Consider the following 27,222-nt stretch of genomic DNA (forward strand, 5'->3'; position numbering starts at 1 on the left):
ACTTTGTGAATACCCTGGGCGCAGTAGATAAACCAAAGGGCAGTGCAGAGAACTGATAGTGCATGTAGCCTGCTTTGAAGCGTAGGTATCTTCTGCAAGATTCCCTTATTGGGATGTGCAGGCAGGCTTCCTTTAAATCCAGTGCTGCCAACCAGGCATCCTTGCCTAGCATAAGAAGCAGCTGGTGAAGATTTAGCATCTTGAATTTTGGGATCACCAAAAAGTGTTTAGGATAGAGAGGTCCAGGATAGTATGCCAGGAGTTGTCTTTTTTGGGCACCAGGAAAAGTCTTGAGTAAAAAACTTGTCCCTTTTCCTCTTCTGGAACAGGTTGAATAGCCCTGATGGTTAAGAGAGAGAGAATTTGCTTTTGAGCCTCTGCCCACTGATTTGGGGGTAGATCTGGCCAACCATTTGGGGTTGGTAAGGAGTGAAAATGGAATCTGCATCCTTGGGAAACTATATTTAAAACCCATTTGTCCTGGGTAATGAGTTCCCAATTTTTTGCATGCAGGGCAATCTTTCCCCCTAAAGGAACAGTCAGTTGTGCAGGGCTTGGAAGATCTAAAGTTAAGTCATTGAGACAGTTTACCATAGGGAGGAGTCTTACCACTCCCTGCTTTGGAAGTGGGAGCCCCCACAAGGCTTAGTCCTGCGAGTACCTTGGGACTAAAGTCTGGGTGTTCTGCTGGTTCTGGGTTTGGACTGAGAAGGCATGGAAGAGGCAGGAAAAGACCAATTTTTAGAGGGCAAATGGATAATAAATCTGGGAGGCTGTACTTGCAGGAAGTCTTTAACAGTTTGCCTAGATTTAGCTTTTTTCCTCCATCTTTTTAAGTACTTCTGCTTTGTTGCCAAACAGGCTTGGTTTAAGGGAGCATCCAGCAATTTAGCTTTAACATGATCTGGCAAAGACTGCTCCTTAAGCCAAGCATGCCTTCTAAGTATAGACCCAGTGACAGCAGCCCTGCAAGATGCCTCTAGTGAATTAAAACCACATTGCAAACTATGTTTTCCAACTTGTTCAGCAGAATGCATTAAATCCTGTAAATCTTTGCTTTCAGCACAGTCAGGAATCAACATCATTTTCTGTTTAAGCAATCCAATAATATGCTGCTGATACTTTAACATATGAAACTGTCAGTTTAAGGCCCTAACGGCCAAGGTTGCAGAAGTGTATACCTTCTTACCCCATCTATCCAGCGCCCTGGAATCTCTATCAGAGGGGGAAGGGTTTTTGGCAGGAGTAGCCTTAATGCCCTTGGGCCCTGTGAAATGGTCTCAGAATCCGCAGTAGGATTTTTAAAGAGGAACTTGTGAGAGTCAGGAACCCTGTAATGTCTATCAGGTTTTCTGGGAGCAGGAGGTAGAGAGTCAGGGGCCAAGCTAGATTCCGAAAAGGCATCATCAACAATGTCCAGTATAGAGGGCATAGCTAAAGGCCTGTGTTGGGGCAGGAGTAAGAAATCCCTAAGCTTCTTTTTAGAGTCAGAGTAATCCTGGCTTTACCAGCAGAAATGCTCCCTAAGAGTATGCAAGGTTTCACCAAGAGAGAAATTCTCTGGAGGGGAAGCAGAGGGAATAGAGTCCTCTGCATCAGAATCCTCATAGGTAGATAAGGGTAAATCCTGGTCATCAGAGGAAACAGAAAATTCAGAGTCCTGTTCAGAAGAATCATAAGGAAACTCAGTCCTAGGTCTATTGGAGGGGGAAGGGTGGCTTCCCCCGATTAGAGTAATAAAGTCTTCAGCCATTTTTTCATTTGTTTTTTAGGCATAGAGGCCTGACCATGCGGTCTGGGTGTCCGTTTTCTAGGCATGGTTCGAGGTTTAGGGCTTGAAGAAGAAGATGGCGTTGGTTTAATATGCAAGTCAGTAGGCCTGAATACACCCCCTCAGAAGCCAGTGCCTACACAGCGGCTCCGGACCCATCCAAGGTAGAGACATCCGCAGGTTCCACAGTTGAAGCATCTCGCGGCATACCGGACTCCATATGGGTCTCAGTAGAGGCTTGCGAATCTGAAGTAGCGGGTATCAGGGGCTGCAAAAGCACCTCAATGAGTACCGGCGAACTGGCGACTAGCTTAGGAGAAGCGTCGTCGGCATCATTGGACCTATGCAATCTGTCTCTGTCTTTATCTTTTGCGTTTTTTCAGAATGTCGGTAGTTGGGTGGCTTACCGAAGCCATATCTGGATAATTGAACCGAGTACCAAAATATTTAGAAGTGTAAATAAACCAACGACGAATAGTTTGTTGCTTAAATAAGGCACAAAACTGACAGCAAGGTACATCGTGGTCAGGGCCTAAGCAAGGAATACAATACAAATGAAAATCTTTATGAGGTATTTGCTTTCCACAAGAAATACAATTATTAACTTTTACTGACATCAGTTTAGAGCAAGAAAAAGTTTCCCCAATGGGGTACTTAGCTTAGTTGAAGACTTTGGTTCTGAAACTCGAAAACGAAAATTTCAGGAGCTGGCCGACCGGCACTTGCGAACTGCTTCTGCTTCGGGCACCGCACGGCAAGAAAGGCTGATGCAATGGCGTCGGCTGCATGCATTATACCCCTGACTACCTGACGTCATGGAAGATGAGACAGCAAATGACGCAGGCCCCAAGACTTTGATAATCAGGCCGACTGAGGGCTACTGCAAGCAGATAACCCAATGTGATGACTGCAGCAGTGAAACACGAAGAACATCTGCATACTTAAAGGACAGCTCCAAGGGCAGAATGGTTGGGGGGAGCAATGGTTCCTTACCACGAAACACCAAGGACAGCACAAGAGAAAATAAGCCAAAACATGTCATACATTTGAGTGCTGTAAAGAAAAGCAACTAGAGGGCTCAAATACCTTATCTGTCTCAAAAGCAAGAACTCCCCTATGTCAGGAACCAAATAGAAGAGCACAGTGAGGAAGCCCTACTTCCTACAGCAGTTCCAAACATGGCACTGCAGACAGGTTCATGCAAGCATGTAATAAACATGCAACGCATGCTGGGCAGACTAAGGTCTGTGTGTAACTATACAAATATGAGCAGAAGAAGCTGTGTATGCCAGGCTTACTGCTGGAATCACAATGAAGTCCCAGTCTTGTGCCTACAGCTCAAGCTCCTGATAAGAATCATACAAGTGCCTACCATCTTGCCCCAGGCTGTGGAACTTGGCACAGGCTCACACTATGGCTCTTTCTCACCTACGACTAACCAAACATGTTGGATGTGATGGAAAGCTCCACAAGAATTGACCTGAGTACTTCCAGTCTGAGTCAGATAACTTAAGGGGCCACTCCCCTACATCAGGTTGGATGGGTGATGCCCAGGTTGAACAACCAGAGGACAGAGGTGACACAATCACCCACACATGCACAACCCAAGGTGGCACATTGCAAAAAGTCTTACCTAGCAGTCTGTTCCACTATCATAATGACAGTAATCTGATGAAGTTCTCATTAATCAGAGATAATTACTATAGCTTCTGGGTGGCTTTCCAACTGTATGTCTAGTATAAACTTTCAAGCCTGTGAGGACTACCTTTGAAAAAACTAGCCTCCAGACAGTTCTTCAAACAAAGTCTTCTGTGAAGAAACGTCAATCTTTACCTCACAACCACTATGTAAAAAAGGTTACTGAATAACAGAAAGTAAATCACATCTTGTATTAAATCTAACATGACTCTCGTCCAAGGTAAACAACATTTCTGGTAAACCTAGAGCTTCACCACCTTACTTATTTTTTTTCTGCTGAAGACTTTGTCATGAAGATATTCCCACCATTAATGCCTCCACCTACCCTATGCCATCTCCCAGTGATCCCTTCTTCATCTACCTTTTCATCCACCAAAAGTCTCTGAAAGAAAGAGAAAAACTACTTAACTGCCTCCCTAGCCATGGCAGCCTGTTTGTAACAAAAACTTTTCTTGGTTTCTTAAAATCCACAAAGATATTATCCAGTATCCATTTCATTTACTTTCTAATCCATCTATTCCTCACAGTACAGTTCAGTCCCCAAAGAAAGAAAGTACAGTTTTGTACCTACCATAAATGTAGATGTCCGAACTGGATAGCATCTGCAGTCATAACAAATGGGTTGTCCTGTCGTCAGGCAGCCCTTCGGTCGGCCGGATTCCAAAGTCTGGGTCCGGCTTCGGCTGATGTCGCACTTCACCCGACGTCATCTCTGCTGGTCTTCGGGTATAAAGGCATCAGCCGACGCCATTTTCCTCAGTGTTTCTTGCCCCAGATGCCAATTGCCCTCTTGGAAAGCTAAATTTTGGATAAAAGCCAATGTTTCCAAAATAGTAGAAGGCAAACACAAAAAATAAACATGTATGTACATATATACAAACAAATACACCATAAGAGACTCCCCCCCCAGCTAGCTATTAGGAGGGTAAATACCCTAGGAGTACCGCAGAGGGGAAGGAGGGAGGGTAATCCTGACTGCAGATGCTATCCAGTTTGGACATCTACATTTATGGTAGGTACAAAACTGTACTATGTCCTTCATCGATGCATCTGCAGTCATAACAAATGGGTAGAATACCATAGCCAAACTAGGGGAGGAGGAATAATGATTATGGTGTAGTCAGGATCCCTTGCAGTACAGCAGTGGCAAACCCTGCTCGGGATCTAGAATATAGAGGTAAATTATAATGCTTGGCAAATGTATGCACGGAGGTCCAAGTAGCCGCCTCAATAATGTCCTTGGTTGCCACTCCTCTTAAGAAAGCTGTGGTAGTGGCTGTAGCCCTTGTAGAATGAGGTCTTATGTTCTGTGGAATTGGTTTTCCATGGTAGGAGTAACAGAATCTTATGCAATTTCCTATCCATTTGGAGATTGTCTGTTGCTGGATGTTGTAGCTGAGAGCCAGATTCCAAAGGTCCAAAGTCATTCTGCATAGGGGGTAAGAATGAGTGCCTCCCTGTTTGTTGATGTACCACATGACTGTGGTGTTGTCTGTCCTTATCATCAAATGGCCTTCTTTGAGGAATGGTCTGAATTTTAGGATTGCCAGTTTTACTGCCAGCATTTCTTTTTGGTTTATGTGCAGGTGCAGCTGGTCCTGAGTCCGCAGTCCTTGTACGCATTTGTCCAGCATGTGTGCCCCCCATCCTAGGTCTGAGGCATCCGTTGTGATGGTTTGGTTTGCTCGAAAGTTGTGGAAGGGTAAGCCTGGGTTTGACTGGCATGCCCGAGCCCACCATAGGAGCTCCTGTTTTAAGCATGGGATTAGTGGTATTTCTGTTTCTAAGCTGTGCCTGTGTTGAGACCATAAATTCTTTAGGTACCACTGTAACTTTCTCATATGTAGTCTGGCATGTGGGACCAAGATTATGCATGATGCCATGAAGGCCAAGGCCTGCAGAACTTTTCTTGCTGTTAGTTTGTTCTGCTTTGTTAATGCCAAGAAGTAAAGAGGAAGTTCTTTTTGTTTTTCTGCAGTGAGGAATGCCATCTGTTTTACTGTGTCCAATTCTGCGCCCAAGAAAGTTCTTGTCTGGGATGGTATCAGTCTTGACTTTTGAAAATTGACTGTGTATCCCAGGGCTTGTAGCAAGTAAATGACCCTTTGTAAATCTGTTGTCAGCTTGCTTTTGTTGTCCGCTTGTAACAGGCAGTCGTCCAGGTATGGATAAATTTGGATTCCCTGTACTCTGCAGTGAGCGATTACTGATGCCAGGCATTTTGTGAATACTCTGGGCAGTGGATAAGCCAAAGGGCAATGCTGAGAATTGATAATGCTCTGATCCTGCAAGAAATCTGAGGTATCTTCTGCAATTTGGTCGAATGGGGACGTGCAGGTATGCCTCCTTGAGATCTAGAGTTACCAGCCAACACTCCTTGCCCAGCATGGGAAGAAGTTGCTGTAGGGTCAGCATTTTGAATTTTGGGACAATGATGTATGTGTTTAAGATGGACAGGTCGAGAATAGGTCTCCAGTTTTTTCTTTTCTTGGTACTAGGAAGAGTCTGGAGTAGAATCCTTTGCCCTGTTCTGTTATTGGTACCCTTTCCACAGCTCTCATCTTTATTAATTCTGCTGTCTGGTGCAGGGCTTCTATTTTTGATTTGGGGCAGGTTTGGCATTCCTCTTTTTACTGGTAAAGTGTGGAAGTGGAACCGGTAGCCTTGGTCTATGGTTTGCAAAATCCACTTGTCTTTTGTAATATAGTGCCAATTTTTCGAGAATAAGGCTAACTTTCCGCCTAATGGTGCTGCTAATTGCTCCCTGGTAGGCGGAGTCAGAGCCAAGTCACTGTGATTGTCCTGTTGCAGTGGCAGTGGTTGCGTCTGTGCCTCGGTTATTGCCTTGCCACTGTCGCCCTCTGTAGGCACCTCCTCTGGATTGATTTCTGCCCCTAGAGCGTCTGTTCCTGCCCCTTTGGGATCTTGTGGAGTCAGGAAAGGACCAATTCTTGGCAGGCCAGTTCCTGCTAAACCTTGGGGGCTGAACCTGTAGGAAATCTTTAACTGTTTGTACAGATTTTGCCTTCTCTTCCATTTTCTTCATTACCTGCTGGGCAGGTTCCCCAAATAGACTGGCCTTATCCATAGGAGCATCCAATAGCTTAGCTTTAACATGATCCGCAAGACCTGTTCTTTCAACCATGCATGCCTTCTTATCACTGTGCCAGTCATGGCTGATCTAAATGAAGCCTCCAGTGCATCATAGCCACATTTTAAAGAATGGTTACTAACCTGTTGGATGTTATTCACCATTTCTAATACATATTTCTTATCTAAAGATTCATCAGAGGACAGCTTTTTAATTAACTGATCAAGCATAAACTCTTGGTATTGGATCATGTGAAACTGACAGTTTAAAGCTCTAGCAGAGAGAGTAGCAGAGGTGTAGACTTTTTTCCCCCATCTCTCTAAGGACCTGGATTCCCTTTCAGAAGGAATAGGGTTTTTTGCTGTGGTCGAGGCTACTGCCTTAGGCCCCTGGGATATAGTTTCGGGGTCAGCAAGTGGGGCCTTGTATAGGTGGTGATGAGTGTCTGGCACCCTGTAAAATCTATCTGGTTTGGCAGGGGCTGGAGGTAAAGAATCAGGAGCAGTGCAGACATCATTAAATGCATTGTCCACAACAGAAAGGACAGGAGGTATAGCTAGGGGCCTATGTTGTGGTAAGTGCAGAAAGGTCCTAAGCCTTTTTCTTGAATCTGAGAAATCTTGTCCCTGCCATTGGAATTGTTCTCTCATGGCATGTAAGGTTTCCCCAAAAGAGAATTCCTCTGGGGGAGAGGCAGCTGGAATGGATTCTTCAGCATCTGAATCTTCATAATTGGAAAAAGGAGCCTCTGGCTGGTCTGTAATGTCTGAGTCATCCGCAGAATCATCAGAGGACACAGGCTCGGGGGGCTCTGCTCTAGGTCTCTTTTCTGGGGGCTGAGAGGCCCTGTCTGGGTGAGATTGGGATTCCCTAATTAAGGATATTAAATCTTCTGCCAGAGTAAGCATTTGAGAACTAGAAGTGGGCCTGAGTGAGGGTGGTTTAACAGGCACTGATTTAGCTGATTTGGCTGCTTTAGCCCTGGCAAAGGCCTTAATAGACATGGCTGCAGGAGGCCTAGCAGCACCACGTGCTGAGGTAGAGATATCCAAGGGGATGGTGTCTGATAGATCAGTGGTAACCACAGTTGTAGGCAAAATTTCTGAGGCTGATTCAGATAAGGAAGCAGGAGCCTCAGTAGTAGTCATGGATTCGGCTGAAGATTGACCAGTTTTCTCGGTTTCAGCCGAAACCGAGACACTCGCGGCTTGCTTAACCATGGTTTCCCACAAGTTAAACAGTTATTGACTTTTTCTGACATCGGCTGAGGCAAGAAAGAGTCCCCAACGGGGTACTTAGCTTTTTAGAAGTCTTCGAAGTAGTCATCTCTGGATCTGACCGACCGGCACTTGCGAACAGCTTCTGCTTCGGGCGCCACACGGCAAGAAAGACTGAGGAAAATGGCGTCGGCTGATGCCTTTATACCCGAAGACCAGCAGAGATGACGTCGGGTGAAGTGCGACATCAGCCGAAGCAGGACCCAGACTTTGGAATCCGGCCGACCGAAGGGCTGCCTGACGACAGGACAACCCATTTGTTATGACTGCAGATGCATCCATGAAGGACATCGTACTGTTCTTGTCAAGCTCTTACAGGATGTCACCTATAAACAAAGATCAGATTATAACCTGCTCACTGGATTCCAACATAATTTTGTCTCTGGCAGAAGCACTCCCACCATAGTCTTAGCTCTGTCGCTGATTCTAATGTCACTGTTGTGGATTAAAACCAACCCACAGATGACTTATTTACTGACACGAGGTCTTTGATCTAGGCAACAATTATTTTCATCAGCTGCCTCTCAGCAACTTCATTTGGACTTTTCTAAAATAAAGATTCCATTGCTATCCTACAAACTAAGCTTTTGGAGTAAAGCTCACCTGTAATGTCTCTTTCAAAGCTCCTATTCTCTGTGGTGTACTACAATGATTAGTTGTAGGCCTTCTTATCAACACATTTATCAATCACATCCCCTCTGATCTTCATTTCACTAAAACTACTCTACATACAGACAATCATGTCACTTTCTATGTCTTCAAAATGACTCAATTCCATCAGGATAGGTATGCTCCAAGATACCCTCCTTAACTGTCTTAAAATGAAATAACATTGTTCTTAATGGGACAATACTAAAGCCATGGGAACAATTTATGTATTGCTGGTATGATTATGTTGTATAAAATAATACATGTGATGTATAATGTTTGTAAATGTGAACTTGTTAATATAGTTAGATTACTCTTGTGTAAATCTAAGTTTGCCTATATCACAAGTGATAATTCAATAAAGATGTTAACAAAACTAAAGTCACGGCCGTTTAGAACCTGTTCTAGCCTTAACACCACTATCATTCAATCCATCTTCTTACTGTAGCAAAGCAAACAAAATAATGCAGTCTCCACTTTCAAATATCTTGATCATTACCTTGCTGTCTCACTTTCAATGGCATCCCACGGTGCCTCAAAAATAAAACAAATCATTCTTACTCTACTGCAAACTCTCACAATACCATATGAAGTAACATGAAAGCATATTCTCCATGCCCAAATGGAGCATGACCTTACTCACCTCACCTCACTATAGCTCTTCTCAGTATCAAACTTCTACTCCAAGTTCTTTCAAACCAAATAGGCAGTCATCCTACGTTGACATAAATTTGGGCACCACTGCACCTTCATTTCTTGTGCTAAATTTCTCCAAGTTAGACAACATTCTGATTGAATTTGTCACCTCTTATCCTTAAAATTATCATCCTCAACATCTCACCGCAACTAGAATCAAAACTTCACCCCAGAATTTCAATTTCTATCATAAGCAAAGTTCCTCTGTTTCACATACCCCTTAATTATTTTTCAGCTTCAGACCATGCATTTTTAGTTACCGGCCTTAAGCTCTGTATACACAGCCATCAAATATTAGGAACATCCACGCCTCTCAGACATTTTGTAGCAAGTCCAAATTATTTACACAGTCTGCTGCATCTTAACCTCCTTGCTTGCCTTCTTCTCACCTAGACTACTTTAGAATATATTTATGCACAACTTTCAATATGTTTTCAAATATATGTCCTATCAATCTGTTCACTCAGTACAGTCTATGTTATGTAAGCAGCAATATTGCCCTCATTATTTCTGTTACCGCTCTAAACTGTTTACTTGAATATGCAATATTTATTGCTCAAACTTGTAATATCTTCTTATTACTCTGCATGCTTGCAGAACCTTTTGGTAGGCTATTTTATTCCATGCTCTTATTGTGTTATACATTGTACTAATTCTAAATCAGCTCACAGATGTAGATGAACTGGGTACTTCTGGACAATCCCAATTGTTCCTATTAATGTTGTAGATCAACTATCAACCCAGTTAACAACTGAATAAATAAAAATCTACTAGAAGGGCCATGCTACCAATCCTGTAAGGGAGCTTCCTTCCATCAACCAGTGTTGTATTAAGACAAATTTCTAAAATCTCAAAAGAGCAAACAGTCTGTTCCACTCTGCACGGACCACGTACACACCGACACTTAGGATGTATAAAATCACGTATTTAATGAATAATGTACACACAATGTTAAGCGCTTTCATCTAAATTGCATTGCAGGCCAATGCATCAGGGCAGCCAGGATGACATCTGACTACCTGGACTTTTTAAGAGAATTGGAGGTTATAGGGGACATGTTCCTACAGAGAGGGTACCCAAGTTGGTTGGTCATGGATGTAACAGGTTATGTAAGAAATGAATGGGGTAAAAAATATACACCTCTCATTGGAAGAGGCCCATTAAATATAGGAAATAGTACAAATGCCAAAAATAAAGATGACAGCACTGAATACACCAGAGCGTGTATAATACAACACACCCCATGGAGTGCAGATGTTAAGAATATTATTTCCAAAAATTGGAATATTTTAAGGACAGACAAAAAAATAGAGGAAATAGCTGGGAAAATACCCAGATTTGTTTCTAGAAACGGATATAATATTAAAAATGAGTTAGAAAGGAAAAAGGGAAATGTTAGTAGCACTATGGACAGTAAAGGGACTACAAGATGTGGTACTTGTAACCAGTGTAAATATATTACAAATGAGAAGAATATTACACTCAAAGATATAAATCATACAAGTATTATGTATAAAAAAGGAAATTGTAGAACGCAGCACTTAGTGTATTTGGCGAAATGCACTAACTGTCCCTGTTACTATATAGGAAAGACAGACAGATGCCTTAGGCAAAGGATATATGACCATTATTACAGCATAAAGAAAAAAAGACACAAATAATGCTTTATGGAGACACTTAGTAGAGAATAATGATTGTAGCGTCTTTCATTTTGGTATTTTAGATATAGCCAAGGAAAATCCAAGGGGTGGGTGTATTAAAAAGAAACTAGGTGAGTTAGAAGCCAGATGGCAAATTAAACTAAATGCTTCATCCCCCCCTGGATTAAATGACCATATATCTGTAAGACCTATTTTAGAAAATGTAAGTTAGTAAGGTATGATATAGGCCAATGAGGCTAAATTAATCAGATATTATACATCTGAAGAGGTATAATAATTTTAGCAAAATGTGTATTCAGATGGTTTAATATGTTCTTATATATTTATGTATGTAGTAATATGACTTTTGTATGTTTTTAACATATAACAATACGTTTTAGGACTGATGGTATTAAGTAGAGGCACACTGGCACTTTAAATGGTTAATTGTTTGCAATCAACAGAATATTTCTGATAGGTTGTATGATGTATTTAAACTGGGAAGTAACTGTTATGAATTGTTCTGAAGAAGTCTAAGTATTTTAGATGAAAGCGCTTAACATTGTGTGTACATTATTCATTAAATACGTGATTTTATACATCCTAAGTGTCGGTGTGTATGTGGTCCGTGCAGAGTGGAACAGACTGTTTGCTCTTTTGAGATTTGTTGACTGGTTCCAGTTTTCGCATTTTATTAAATTTCTAAAATCACCAACAACTTAAAAGAAAAGGGCATGTGGACATATGAATTTTACTAATGAAAGCAAAGACTGAGATCAGAAATGTGCATGCAAAAGAAAAGAACTAGCAGGGGACAAATACACTTACATAAACTTTCACAGTAAATGTTTTGCATGACAGCGTGCATCATAACGGCTGCATGGCTGTTCCTGACCATGGACATTTCTCAAAAGGATGTCAGATTCTGAATGGTATTAAGGATGCACCCAACCATAGGACCCATTAAGCAGGGTCACTGATTTTTGGTTTCTATATTTTTAAAAAAATCGCACTCAATGAATCATTCCGGTAGAATATGCAAATTTTGTCAGGACACTGCATTAACTTTCACCAGTCTGACATCAGACATACTGATATAGTTACTGTTGGATACATATATGAATAGTCATGTACTTTATAACTACATGATACCGTTAACTCATGAAACAACACAATAACAAGTTTGGTATCATCACCCCCTGTTGACAGGCAGTTACTGTAAAATAAATCAGTACACAGTACAATACTAAAACAATTTAAACAGCAAAAGAGACCCTAAATAATGCAATCCCAAAGGAGAGACAACATGTGCAGTGATCATTTACAATCTTGACAACATATTCAAAAGTCCCAGAAAAATGGTAGTTCAAGCATTTAAACTCCGAGACCAGATAAACAAACAAGATATCTAATATCTTAGGTGACTCAAAAAAGGAGAGTACTGTGGCATAAAACTATCTAATTTTAAAACATCAAATTAAAATATGACAAGCTTTCTCACAAAATGATTTTTCAAATCAGATAAAAAAACTTGATTGTTTTATACCACAGTGTTCTCCTTTTTGAGATGTTTTAAATCTGTGATAATCTCAGGTAGTTAAGGCTAACAGCTGTTAACAAGCTCTCTCCTGTAGTGCTAGTATTGTGTTTTGACTCCTTGAGTTTCCACCTGAGAAACAGTGTGACTGAGCAAGTAATCTAGCAGACAGTGGTCCTTGTGAGAGAATGCTCTTCTAACAAGAGTGTCTATCTAGTTACCAAATTAGTAAAATTAAAAAAATAAATAAATATATGAGCTACATTCCTTGAGAATTTCTCTCCTGTGTCCAGACAGTCATAGTGCAATAAAAGCAGAAACAAAGCTCAAGTACAGTAGAGTAAAGTTATTAAAACAAGAAACAGATACATTATCAATATGCATCAATTCAATAACATGAAAACCACTAAGGCAAAGTATGAGCCCATATCAGAAATAAACATTAGGTGACACAAAAAAATGATGGTGCGATATCATTGATACTTGTTGAGAACGTGGAAGACATTTCATCTGCCAGATCAGAAGATTAATATATGGAGTGCAGTTATCCAAGAAGAGCTTCTACTGTACATATATAGCTTTGTCCTAGATCATAAGTGATTAATGGTACAAAATGTGAAACTATGCACTATGATAAAATACAGACAAGTGTAAGCTTCTAAGCAATTAATTACTCAAACAGATAAAAAGCAGGGCAGATGCACAAGGTAAACTTGAAGTAGTAGGTACAAGAACCCAGTCAAAAAAACTCATTGAATAGCAAAATCATAAGATGACCTGTTTCAACTGTAACACCAAGAAAAGAGCAAACCGTGTACTACATTTGTAAAAGGAATTTGAATGACATTTTAAAATATACTGCAACACAGACAAATAAAGTAGAAGAATATGGCAATATTAAGATATGAGTAGTAGAAATGATCTGGTCCAAACTTGGTCTGGTCCAAACTTTAAGGTTGCTGAAGAGGCAGTCAAGTAAAAAGAAAATATATACTATCACACACTCTGTGGAAATAAAGAGTACCCTACAAAAGCCTAACATAATTAGAACTCACTCATCCCATCAATACAATAAACAGCAAAGAGAGAAGTTGCCCATTTCATGGGCTAAACTCTTGGCTAGGCTTATAAGGGCCTCAGGGCCAATAGCCTAGTAACATCCTATGATCTACCAAAGCAGTACATGCAGCTCAGTCAGGAAGCTGGCCTTACAGGCTTCAATGAACTATAGGAAAAGAAACTGTAAAAGTAAATGGGAAGTAAGACAATCACTGTCACCATTAGTCTAGTGCATATGGCCAAAAAAGAGAGTCTGGAAAGAAAAACAGGAAGTAGTATACAAAGAAAGTTGTATATAGCCCTTCTGTACCTGAAAAAAGAAAAAAAAAAACATAGACCCGAAATATTACTGGTGTTAAACAGCAATAATGGAAAAAAATATGCACCAACAATGCAGTGTGCAGGTTTCAGGATGTAAAAAAGTGTTCCTTCCAGATAGTCTTGAGTCAATATCAGAAGAAAGCAGCGAAGAAATGCAAAGATTCCAATCAGGCCTTGTACTGACAGCATGGTATCAATGCAAGCAAATTCCTCAATAAGTGCTTCTAAAGTAGAAAAATACATTTTTGCTCTGAGAAGAATCAACTAAAATCAAATTAAATAATTAGAAGATATAGATGTGCAGTGGTTTTCTGATTCAGAGTTTCTGATTCTACAGTGTAGTATCTTCATCTGAAACCTCTTCAGGTGACAGGACTCGCAGGTTATTTGCACGGATGCTCACTATGGTAGGACATGAAGAAAGCAAGTCAGCTACCCCAACAGGGGTCACACCAGTGGCATCCAGATTTACCTGACTCAGATTCATCTTGCTGAGATATTTTAATCCTGCAAAAAAAGGAGAATAAATAAAAAAAATAAGAAATTACAAATTTAATTTAATTTAAAAAGACTAAGTCCAGTAAGTTAGTAAACACAATAAGCCATTAACAGAATTTCAGAAATCACTACATACAAGGTTACATTTCCTTACTTTACATGTGTGGATATATTATACAGACTAGTTGTGTAAAATCTTACCATAACCATAGATATCCTTCTCTTCTGTGGTGCAGTATTCTTTACATATGGTTTGTATTCCATTCCATGACTCGACATCCAGCCTGTACACAAAACCTATTGCCACAGCCTGTACGTGGGACATCGCACAAAGGCACAGAGAATGTCAGCCATAAACAGAGCATCCGCATATACAATCCTCAGAATAAAGTAGCCCTATGAGAAAAAACAAATATCCACAGGAAATTTAAAAAAAAGGAGTCATCTTAGTAAACAGCAAGGTGTAGGGGGAAGGTGGGTGGGATAGACTACTGCCACATAGAACAGAAGGACAGCTATGCTTATGGTAAGATTTTACACAAATAATCTATGTCCTTCTACTCAATGTTGCAGTATTCTTTACATATGGGAGACTGCAAAAGTTGAAAGGGAACCCAGGAAGGGGGGAGGGATGACTAAGCAGAAACATTTTCCACAAATCCATGCAGGATTGTTCTGGCAAATCCCACCCCGGATCTGGATATATTATCCAATTTGTAAAGCTTTGTAAAGGTATGAACAGAAGACCAGGTAGTAGCTTCCAAAATGGATTGAGCATTCAGTCCTTTGAAGTAACCTCCTGAGGGTGCATCTGATCTGGTGGAATGGGCCTTAATAGAAGAGGATAAGGATTTTCCATGAAAATCATACCAAAACACAATGGCCTTAGAGATCCATGAAGAAATAGTTTACTTAGAAACAGGTAATCCCAGAGCCCTGGGATGAAAAGACAGAAAAAGTTGATCAGATTTCCTGTCAAGGCATATTCTGAGCTGGCTATGCACATCCAAGGAATGCAGAATCCTCTCAATAGGAGATTGAGGAGAAGGGAAAAAGTAGGCAACTAAGTAGACTGATTCAGAGACAACTCATTGACCACTTTTGGCATAAAGTAAGAGTTCTCAAAGATACTCTATCCTTGTGAGAGAAAAAAAACAAAAAACAGGGTGAAGCCATTAATGCCTGAATCTCAGAAACCCTTCTACCAGGTTAAGCTACCAGACGTACTGTTTTCCAAGTGCAAAACTTTAGAGAAGGAGAGGCCGTAAGCTTCTCTAACAGGGGGAGGAGCTGGTTTCCTGGGAGGTTTCATGTGTAGAATACCTTTTAGGAAAAGCTTAACCTCTAGCCTGGAAGCTAAGGGGGGAGTTAAAGGCAAGCAAGCAGACAAGGCTGAACAGTGGACCTTGACAGATGAATAAGAAAGACCACTGTTAAGCAACCCACACAGTTAAGAAAGCACAAAAGGAATATCCACCAAGAAGGGTCCTCTTTTCTTTTTTGGCACCAGACAGAAAATATTTTCCACTTGGAAATGTAAGATTTCCTGGTATTAGGTTTCCTGGCCTCCTGCAAAACCTGAAGCATGTCCTTAGAAAACAGGTGCCTGAAAGGAATCAAAAGTTGATCACCCACAAAGTCAATTGCAGAGTTGACAGCTGTGGTGAATCAGAGATCCCTTGTCCTGAGTGAGCTGGTCTATCCTGTGAGGCAACTTGTAGTGATGGCTCTTGGCTAACTGCAGTAGAAGAGGGAACCAGTACTGTCTTGGCCAAAAGGGGGTCACCCAGCAAATGTTTTAGTTTGTCCTGTAGAATTTTCAACAGTACTTTTTAAATTAAAGGGAAGAGGGGAATGCATAAAGAAACTTCCCCATACATAAGAAGGACACAGCGTCCACCTTCCAAGCCTGAGAGTGAAGGACCCTGGCACAAAAAAAGAGGAAGTTGTCTGTTCAGACAGGAGGCAAAGAGATCCATTTCTGGAGTATCCCACTGATAAACCAGATCCAGGAACATGTCCCTGTGAAGCATCCACTCGTGGGATTGTTTCATGGATCTGCTTACTGTGTCTGCCACCAAGTTCTGAGCAGAGGGAAGGTAGATAGCAGGCAGTGGCACTTTGCACTGAATAGCTATTTCCCATGCTTTGATGGCTAAGTGACAAAGAAGATGAGAGTTTGTGCCCCCTGCTTGTTTATGTACCAAAAGATTGTAGTATTGTCTGTAAGAATCCTGAGAGGTCCTGGTAGAAACACTGGATGAAAGGTCTGCAGGGCTAAAATCCGTGCCCTCATTTCTCCGATGTTGATGTGCTCCCCTTTTTTGACAGGGGGGACCAAAGACCCTGTACCTTTTTGGCAGCACAGGTTGCCCTCCAAGCCTAAGTCTGAAGCATCTCTGAAACGTTGCTGGACTGGCTGAGGTATTTGAAGTGGTAAGCCAGGATTCTGACTGAATTGCTGCATCCACCAACCAAGTTCTATTGTCAAGCAAGGGAGAAGAGGAATCAAAGCCTCCAACGGATGAGCATGCTGGGACCAAACTGTCTCCATAAACCACTGGAACGTCCTCATGTGAAGTCTGGCAAAGGGCATCATGGGGATTGTAGAGGCCATGAATCCCAGCAGTCTCAGAAACTCCCTGGCTGTGATGGAGGGAAGGGGTAGAAAAGACTCTATGAATGCTATAAGTGAAAATGTTTTTTCTAAAGGTAGAAACACAATCATCAAATCTGTCCTGAACCTGCAGCCCACGAAAATGAGATTCTGACTTGGGGTCAGACTTGATTTCGTGAAATTTATTGTGAATCCTAAGACCTGCAGAAAGGGAATAGTTAGGTCGAGGTGTTGAAGTAGACGGTCTGGCTTGCTGGCCAGAAAGAACAGATCATCCAAGTAAGGATAAACATGAAGACCTTTCAATCTCAAAAAGGCGATGGTTGGGGCTAGACACTTTGTAAAAACCCTTCGGGCAGTGGAAAGACCAAAAGGCAAGGCAGAAAGCAAAGTGCAAAGAGCCCACCAAGAAACGTGAGAATTTCCTAAACAGAGGGTGAATAGGGATATGCAGACAGGCATCCTTGAGATCCAGAGAAGCTAGGAAAGCCTGGGGTGGTACAAGGGAAAGAAGAGAGTGCAGAGATAGCATCCTGAAAGAAGGCACCACTAGGAAGGTGCTCAAGTTGAGAGGTCTAGAATGGGTCACCAAGAACCATTTTTTCTTGGAACCAGAAACATCATGGATTAAAACCCCCTTCCATGCTGGCCCGGAGGGACAGGCTGAATGGTGTCTTGGTTAGAAAGCTGAGGAAAGAGATGCAGTTGATTGGTAGGTGGCTGAGGAATCCCCTGAAAGGGGGGGGGGGTCTTCCAAGTCAAAGTATCCATTTTGTATAGTTGAGAGCACCCAGAAATCCTGAATAACTTTCCTCCAGGCAGAAAGGGATAGAGAAAGGCAAAGGGATAGAGGAGTATGACTTTGAAGATGAATATGAGCATCATAGAGAGCCTTGGCTGAAATGACTGTTGGGGAGAAGGAACAGAAGCAATAGCCTTAGACTGAGGAGGCCTCCTTGAAGACTTACATGGTCTAGTCCCAGAAGGAGTAGAAGAGGATGAGCGAGCAGGTTTCCTGACACAGGCAGTCTTGGCAGGGAAGTTCCTATGGAATTTAGGAACTGGGGAGACCAGCAAGTGCTTTAAAGCCTGGAGCTCCTTACCTTTTTTCCTTCAGAATCTTAAAAAGTTCTGCAGCCACTTTGCCAAAAAGGGCAGAATTGTCCAAGGGAGCATCAAGTAATTTGGCTTTGATATCATCAGGGAGAGTTTGGAAACATAGCCAGGAATGCCTCCTAAAAACAGAAGCAGAAGATGCACCTCTACAGGAAGCTTCAACAGCATCACAGCTGCATTTCATTGAATGTCTAATTACCTGGGAGGATGCAGCCAATAGAGAAAGAGACAGTGACAGCCTCTGAGTCAGGTAACTGGGACAGGGCCTGAGAAAGCAAGACTAGAGCATACCGAGACATGTCTGTTTGACAATTAATGGCTCTGACAGCCAAGGTAGAAGAAGTATAATTTATACCTTTTCAAAAATCTTACTTTCTTTGTCAGAAGGGAACAACTTAGTTGAAGGAGCAACTCGACAGGATTTATCAGAGGTAATGGATACCGCAGCTGTATCAGCTGAAGGACATTTAAAAAGAAACTTGCAATCATCAGGGACCTTATAAAAATGGTCAGGTCTTTTTGAAGCAGGAGCTTGACAGTCTGGGATCTTAGAAGTAGACGCAAATGCATCTAAGAAAGCTGGCAAGACTGGAGGTACTGCTGAAGGAGCATGTCCCTCCAGCTGAAGAAGATTATAATAGCTTTTTTGCTCCTCTGAGATTTGGAAAGAATCCCACTTAAAGAATTCCCTCATTTTATTGATAGTCTCCCCCAAAAAAGTTTTTCCATGGGGGAATCCCCCCCTAGTGAGGCATAGTCAAAGGGGAAGGGATTTGTGTGGAGTATACTAAGGAGTTTTCATCTGAAGAAGACCCCTCAGAGTCAGAATCCTGTACTGGGTAAGAGGCTGACTGCACAGTAGGAGACTCCCGGGAAGGAAACAGCAGAACAGGAGAAGAGGTGAAGCTGAGGTTGGAGATCTCAAGGCCATCAGAGCCTTAATAAGACCCTGGGAAAAGGCATTCCAATCCAATGGAGAGGCGAAATGGACAGTGGAATGCCTTGTCTTCTGCTTCTTTTTAATATGCTTCTCTTGCAGTGGAGAAAGTGCAGATGTAGGCCTGATGCCCACGACTTCTTTAGGCAGGGAAGCAGGAATGGTTCCAGAGTCCTCCAAAATAACAAGCCATGCCCCCCCCCCCCAAGTTGTCCAAACCGAACATCTGCATTGCCTCGGACGTGCTCAGATCCCCACTTCTGATGGCTTCCAATACGGTACCCACTGAAGTCGCAGACCCTACCTCCAACTGCACCACTGGGTTTTCATCAACCTTAAGGGGTACGTCGGAGAGAGAAGGTGCAGCTGAAGAGAATTCTGGCCTGGCTTTGCTGATGTACAGCTCAGAAGAACTCACACAGCCTTCCATTGCATCCCTAGCCAAATGCTTAAGTCTCTAGTTTTCTAAGTAGAGATCTAAACCTAACAAACTACTGCATAAAGTCTTAGGTACAAAGGTCTGACAGATAGAACAGGACTGATGGTCATGTGTAGGCCTGCATTTTTCCTCCTATTCATCTTCATCTGAACTGGTCTTACAAGGCCTATGTCAACTCTGTATTCTATTTTTGTCTCATTGTCATACAGGCTACTTACCACATGTCCAAAGTCATTATCTTGCTTGTGGATAGCTAGTCTTTCAGATCAATTAAGCAGTTTGAAGGACTTTGATAACATGGCCATTTTGGACCCAGACTCCTGATTACACTCAGAAGTATGTCATGTTAAGTCATGCATGCATGACAAACGTCTGGTAGCTAACATTGTCACCTTCAAATGCTAACTATGGTATGGAGTCATATTCATGACAAATTATCACAATATGTGGACAATACAGCACTCACATATGCAAACATACACACACACACACACTTGGAAAAAGGAAAATGAGTCATCCTTCCATGGCTAGCATAAACCAACCTATGCCCACTTCCAAATGAAGGTCATTGAAACAAATAGCACTACTATCATTGTGACAGTAAATTATTTGCCTGCAATTAGCTAACTTTTATAAGTAAATTAATTTATTAACATACGAGTACTTACTTTTTGTAAAAATTACATGCTCTTCCTGATAGTTGTAATACATACATGTACCTTTCCTTGCTAACATAGCCATAACATTCTTTAAAGTATACTCCCACACCAAACTAAATATGGCTCATCTATAATCAGTTTTGTTTCTGTATCAACACTTACCTTCCACAAATATTTGTCAATAAAGTCTGCAGACATTCCTTTCTCTCCCCAATCAAGAAAGCATATCACTACATTAAAAATAAGCCATCAACCCTCAAGATCCACATACACAACATGCAGTATCACTTAAACTTCTCTTGAATTTCTGCTTTATTTTTGTGCACTCTACACAAGCTAATTAATGTTCCAAAATGTGAAATATTATTGGCCATTCATCTATGCATGCTCATAAATTGAGCGTTACTCATGAGAAAATATCTCAGCTGCAAAAGAACATAAATCAGTCAGACTGCAAGAATTCATTTATATACCTGTCAAAGCAAACAGAGTAGACACCAAACTGTAAAGGAAATCAGTGTAGGCATGATAAACAAAAAATAAGGCAAATCCCAAACTGCAGTGAAAACTTTAAACATAAACTTCAGAAGAAAGACTTTAAAAAATTACAGTGATAACTGGATGTCCACAATACAACCACTGGTACTGTACACGACAGGCTCTCTTGTAACCATACCGTACCATCTGTGAGTAAACCCTGAATTACCCATGTCTAAACATAGCATATGCCTTAACTCTCTAACCAGCCTTCTAGAACTCTCCATTCTGACAATTCTTGTCAGTTAGAAACTCACCCATAACTAACTCTCCACTGGAGATAGTTTTCTCTGTTTTTTCGTCCCAAACTCAGAAGCTCATACCCACATTACATCCAATCATTTCAAAGGCTGTATTCCCTTAACTATCTCACTTAAACCTTTCTCAGCAATAAACACTGGACCCCACCCAGTTTGGGTTTGTGAAGGGCCGATCTTGTCTCCTGAACCTGACTGACTTCTTTGAATCAGTTTCCAGAGCTGTGGACGGGGGTAAGGCGGTCCACACAGCCTATCTGGACCTCACCAAGGCCTATGACACCATCCCCCACTCTGGAATCACAGATAAACTTACTAAGCTGGGCATAAATCCCTACGTCACTCGATGGGTTGCCAACTGGCTTACCGACAGAACCCACACTGTAAAAGTAGCCGACTCCAAATCCAGCTCCAGACAAGTGAAAAGTGGAGTACCTCAGGGTTCAGTCTTGGGACCGCTCTTGTTTGGCATCTACTTCTCTGAAGTACAGGCCAACACTAAGGGACTCTGGCTAACAAAGTTCGCAGATGGTTGCAAAGTGGGAGCAATTATTGAATCCCCAAATGATGTGGATATTCTACATAAGGGCCTTACAGAAACAGATGCTTGGTGCCAGAGCCACGGGCTCAAGCTTAATGCTAAGAAATGTACAGTTATCTTCTTTGGGAAAAAACATGTACCCATGCATTACCATATAGGTGGGAGTACACTAAACACCGAAAATGTGATGAGGGACTTAGGGACACAGGTGGACAGTGGTCTCACCTTCGATAACCACATTGCCACAACAGTCAGGAAATCCTTCTATGTGGCACACCTCATCACTAAGGGCTTTTCGTCCAGAAAAAAGGAGGTCATTGTCCCATTGTATTCATCCCTCATTAGACCCATTATAGAGTACAATGCCCAGTTTGGTATGTACCTCACAAGACCTCTGCAACAGCTGGAAAAGCTGCAGAAATACCTCACTAAAAGAATCACAAGCCTAAAGCAGATGCCCTATGCTGACCATCTAAAAAAAACCCAGCTATACTCTGTGGCATATCGTCTACTCAGAGGCGATCTCTGCTTAACATACAAGGCCATGTCAAACCTTGAGCTGTTGGATGTGCTCCACTTAAAGAAATCCCAATCCCTCAGAGCCACACGCTCCAGGGATCTAAACCTTGTCATCGCAATAAACAAAATATGCTAGAGGGATAGGTTACTGACCCAGAGACTCCCCATAATCTGGAATAGACTGCCCATACATGTCAAGCAGAGTGCCTCCTTGGCCCTCTTCAAAAGGAACCTTGACGATTGGATGGGAGTTAGGAAATTCACCCCGGGGAGCACGTCAGTTGCCCTGTTAGACAGGGGTCCAGGGAAGTAAATATTGTGGGAAGAAATATCCAGGGAATTGTTATGGCTAGGCTTGTACAGGCCCTAGAGCCGGTAGCCTAGTACCAACCTATTAATGGACCCTGCATTATACTGACTATGTATACACATGCTAGACTGAGCATAGATTATCATATAAATCTAAAACCAGGATAGTTCTCTTAACTATATTCCCTAATCTCATACTCTTACAAGTGGAAGTACATGACAGTCTCAGTTAATACTGATAGCTACATTACAGTCTGTACCTATCACGAATCCTTTAATCTGCTTTGCTGATGCAAGTTCTCAATAAGAAGGACATTTTGGCATGGTCAGCTTCATCACAAATGTTAGAATTCTATGAATCCAATTTGAACAACATCATAATTAATTGTTTCGTCTTCCATATAATAATTGTTATGTCTGATAGTAAAGAAAATAGTTTGCAATTCTTTGGCTTCAAAACATTGCAACACTTATGATGCAAGTCAGCCTCAACCACAGTCCTTCATCCCGTTCATCAGTTTTCTACCTGTGGAGGTTAAGAAAATAGACGTGAGTCAGATAATCCTGCTCTTCAATTTTCTTGATTCTCTATTTATATTCCAGTCAACCCTATTCTTTGTTTTAGTGATTTCTATTTCTTTTGATAATCACACCTTCAAAAGGGACATATGACAACTCTTCTTTAGAATTATACTTATATTGAGTTTTGAGAGATTTTACCTTCTTGTTGTGTTATTGTTGAATAAAAACAAGTGCTCATCATGAGTACTTTTCCTGGTGTTCATAGGTTCATGGTGTTGCTCAAAGGGTACATTTCCCTTTCATGTAACATTTCCCACATACTTTATAGTACTCGAAATATGATCATAACTGCAATAAAAATGTAATATCATAGTTTTCTGTGTTTTACTTCATACTTCTGAAAACTGATACACCTTCTCAAATGTACTGAACTTATGAACAAATATGTTCTTTGTTATTTTCACAGGCTTAAATACCCTTTCCTTTCTATGCCTGTTCTAAACACTTCATCTCTGGATATTTTCTCATTTTTTTACATTATTCCACCCTCTCCTGCAGTTTGGATTAATCCATAGATTACTTTTCTTCCTACAGTATGGCTCCAGTATTGTGTAGGTACCAGAAACCTGCTTGTACCTTTTAAGACTTTCATTTCCTTACCTTGGAATCAAAGAAAGAGAAAACCCACCTACCTTTTTTTAAGCTTAACTTCTCACATTCTTTCCACTGGAATCTGTCTCATTAGCAACATGAGTGACCAGTGTTCCACACCTGAAGTCAACTCCTCGTTGGTCAGATCTGACCATAAGCTAATCACCCTAGATATATGCATCCCGCCCCCACCCACCATTAAGGAAACCACAGTAAAAAATTTCTCCAAAGTCAACTTCATGCTTCTTAAGACAGAAATGGTGAACTTCATGACACTCATGCAGATGGACAATACAGTTACGACTACTGAATCCTACGCAAATGCACTCTACAGACACTTAGACAAGTGCATGGATCGTGCTGTTCAAAACAGAACCAAGACACTATCCTCCAAAAAAAGGAAGCCAATCTGGTGGTCCCCTGCCATAAACAAATTCTAAAACAGAAGGAAGAAGCTATTGCAAAAGAGAGTAAAATCCCATGAGTGGAGGAGCTCCCTGGTCAGCCTCAGTAAGAAGCTGAGATCCCTTATAAGCTAGCTATGAAAACAAAATCACCACTGATTCTAAGGGCAACCACAAAGCAGTCTATAGCTATGTCAAGAATCTCAATGGCAACATACAGAACCAACTGATATTGCCAACATCCTGGCAGATAGGTTCAGTGCAGTGCTAACTTTACCCCCCCCCCACCCCCTTAAAGGGACCATATCTATACAGGAAGAATGCAGAGTCCCTGTAATCACATCTATGTAGGTAAAAGCTGCACTCTCTAAAACCAAAAACACAGCATCCATGGGACCGGACAACATCCCAGGCTGCGTTTTACATGAACTTCAGAACGAACTGGCTCCCCACCTAAGCACCATGTTCAAATCATAGTCTCACATCAGGCTTTGTGCTCACTGAATGGTGCACAGCAACAGTTATTCAACTCCACAAAGGGGGAGCCACCACTGATCCTGGGAACTACGCCCTATTAGCCTGATGAGCCTGGTCTGTAAGGCCATGGAACGTATCATCATGGAACTCAAACAAAGATATTGGTAACCTCCAAACTCTGGACCCCACCCAGTTCAGTTTGTTCGACACCATCCTCCATTCTGGAATTATAGCTAAACTCACTAAACTAGGTATAAATCCCTACATCACAAGATGGGTTGCCAACTGGTTCACTGACAGAACCCACACTGTAAAAGTTGCAGACTTCAAATCTGACTTCAAACCAGTGACAAGTAGAGTACCAGAGGGTTCAGTCCTGGCTAACGAAATTCGCAGATGACTGCAAACTAGGAGCTGTAGTCGAGTCCCCAAATGATGTAGACATCCTACAGAAGGGTCTCACCGAGACAGACGCCTGGTGTCAGAGGCATGGCCTCAAGCTCAGTGTCAAAAAGTGCACTGTCATCCGCTTTAGTAAAAACTCTGTACCCATGAACTACCAAAGAAACGGCAATCTACTTAATGCCAAATGTGTGATAAGAGACCTTGGGACCCAGGTGGACAGTAGTCTCTCCTTTGATAATCACATCACCACAGTAGTCAGGAAATCCTTCTATGTGGCACACCTCATCACAAAAGGGTTGTCATCCAGGAAAAAAGAGGTAATTGTTCCCCTGTACTCGACACTCATTAGACCCATTATAGAGTACAATACCCCTTTTGGAATGTACCTCAAAAGACATCTGCAGCAGCTGGAAAGGCCACAGAAGTACCTCACAAAGAGGATTACTGACCTCAAACAGATGCCCTACACTGACCGTCTCAAAAAACTCCAGCTTTACTCTGTAGCATATTGCCTTCTCCGAGGAGATCTCTGCCTAACATATAAAGCTATGTTAAGCCCAGAGCTGTTAGACATGCTACACCTAAAGAAATCCCAATCCCTCCGAGCTACATGCTCTAGGGACCTAAACCTTGTCACCACAATAAACAGGACATGCTGGAGGGATAGATTCCTGTCCCAGAGACTTCTTATACTCTGGAACAAGCTACCCATCTATGTCAAGCAAAGTTCCTCATTAGCACTCTTCAAGAAAAATCTTGATGAGTGGATGGGAAATAGGAAATACACCCCGGGGATCACTTCTGTGACTCTGCTCAACAGGGGCACAGGAAATTAACTTTCTTGGGTGGCGTAAGCCAGGGAACCTTGTTGGCTATGCTTACTTAGGCCCTTGAGCCGATAGCCTAGTACCTACCTATGAACATATCTGTATCTGTTTTGACAAGATTATTTAATTATTTGATTCAGCAATAGAGGAGCGGCTGAACAGCTACATAACCACTGTCCTTATGTCATCTGTCGTACATCACCACTGATGTTGGTCATTTTGTTTAGTGAACCTGTTTTCCAATTTCTGTTTGGGTGGTGATTGAAAATGATCCACCTGGACAAGTGCAGTTACTGGATTATCAAAATAAGAAACTGGTAACCACATGACTATCATGACATATGTACTTCTTTGGGCAGGATATATGGTTTACATCAAGGAGACTACATTCAAAAGAGTATCTGGCAAATTTCTTTTGTAAAATCCCATTTAGTTTGATTCCTATTTAATCCCATCATGCAGCATGATGGCTCAATGGTAAGATCTCTGCCTCACAGCTCCAGAGTCTGGGTTTCTGCCTTGACTTCTGTCTCTCCCTCTTTGAAAACTCTATAGAGTTTGAATGATCTACCTGTACGTGGGTTTGCTGGGGCTCCACTTCTCTGCACCTTTCAAAAGCATGTTTGTTAACTGGCTGCATAGAATTGTCCATTTAGTACATAGGTTCATAGGTTCATACTAGGCTATCTGCCCAAGGGCATTTATAAGCCTAGCCCATAGTTATGTGGCTTTCGCCTCCCCTTTAGTTTGAAGAAAACTATGCCTATTATTTTGCTGTGCCTCTGTCAAGCAGTGACACTGAAATAATCCCTGGGGTATATCTGCAATCTCCCATCCATTGGTCAAGATTCCTCTTGAACAAGGCCAGCGAGGTGCTCTGCCTCACATGTACCGGGATTTTGTTCCACAGCATAGGGAGTCTCTGGGTGATGAATCTGTCCCTCCAGCACGTTCTGTTAATAACCATGTCAAGGTTTAAGTCTCCCGCCCTTGTGGTTTTGAGGGATCTAGATTTTTTGAGGTGAAGCATATTCATCAAATCTGGGTTTGACATGGCCTTATATGTCAGGCACAGGTCACCTCTGAGCAAGCGGTATGCGACTGAATAGAGCTGGAGTTCTTTCAGTCTGGCAGCATAAGACATATTTTTGAGACCCTTTATCCTTTTGGTGAGGAACTTTTGGGGCCTTTCCAGCTGCTGCAGGTGTCGGGTCAGATACATTCCGAATGGGGCATTGTACTCAATCATAGGTCTAATGAGTGATGATTACAGGGGGACGATGACCTCCCTAGATCTAGATGTGAATCCCTTCATGATCAGGTGGGCAATGTAGAAGGTTTTCCTAACTACTTTGGCAACATGAGTGTCAAACGAAAGGTTACTGTCAACCTGGGTCCCCAGATCCCTGATGACCTCTTCTGTGCTCAGTGGATTGCCACCTATATGGTAGCTAGGGGTAACCTTGTTTTTCCCGAAGGGTATGACTATGCATTTCTTGGCGTTTAACTTTAGGCCATGGCTCTGGCACCAGATTATCCGTTTCTGTGAGGCCCTTCTGAAGGATATCTGTGTCAGATGTGTTTTCGACTATGGAGCCCAGTTTGCAGTCATCTGCAAACTTTGTCAGCCATAACCCTCCTGTGTTTGCTTGTACTTCAGAAAAGTAGATGCCGAACAAGAGTGGTCCCAGGACTGAGCCCTGTGGGACACCACTTGTGACAGGCTTTGAGTCTGACATGGCGCCAGCAACTCTGACCCTGTGGGTTCT

The 27,222-nt window shown here is 41.9% G+C and overlaps 1 protein-coding gene across 4 annotated transcripts in view; it reads right to left on the reverse strand.

Annotated features, from left to right (window-relative positions):
• The window catches only part of LOC122798540, a 1,608,245-nt gene that overhangs the window by 43,921 nt on the left and 1,537,102 nt on the right, over positions 1 to 27,222 (reverse strand). For 3 of the 4 annotated variants that reach the window (XM_044067581.1, XM_044067580.1, XM_044067579.1), the window contains one exon: positions 13,506 to 14,245. In XM_044067581.1, the coding sequence (XP_043923516.1) occupies positions 14,070 to 14,245 (176 nt within the window). In that variant the 3' untranslated portion in view covers positions 13,506 to 14,069. Of the gene's footprint in view, positions 1 to 13,505; positions 14,246 to 27,222 lie in introns of those variants that run through there. The other variant, XM_044067582.1, reaches the window with a different exon arrangement.

The sequence above is a fragment of the Protopterus annectens genome, chromosome 3.part1 (assembly GCF_019279795.1).
Source record: "Protopterus annectens isolate FY-2018-M chromosome 3.part1, PAN1.0, whole genome shotgun sequence".
Classification (NCBI taxonomy): Eukaryota; Metazoa; Chordata; order Ceratodontiformes; family Protopteridae; genus Protopterus; species Protopterus annectens.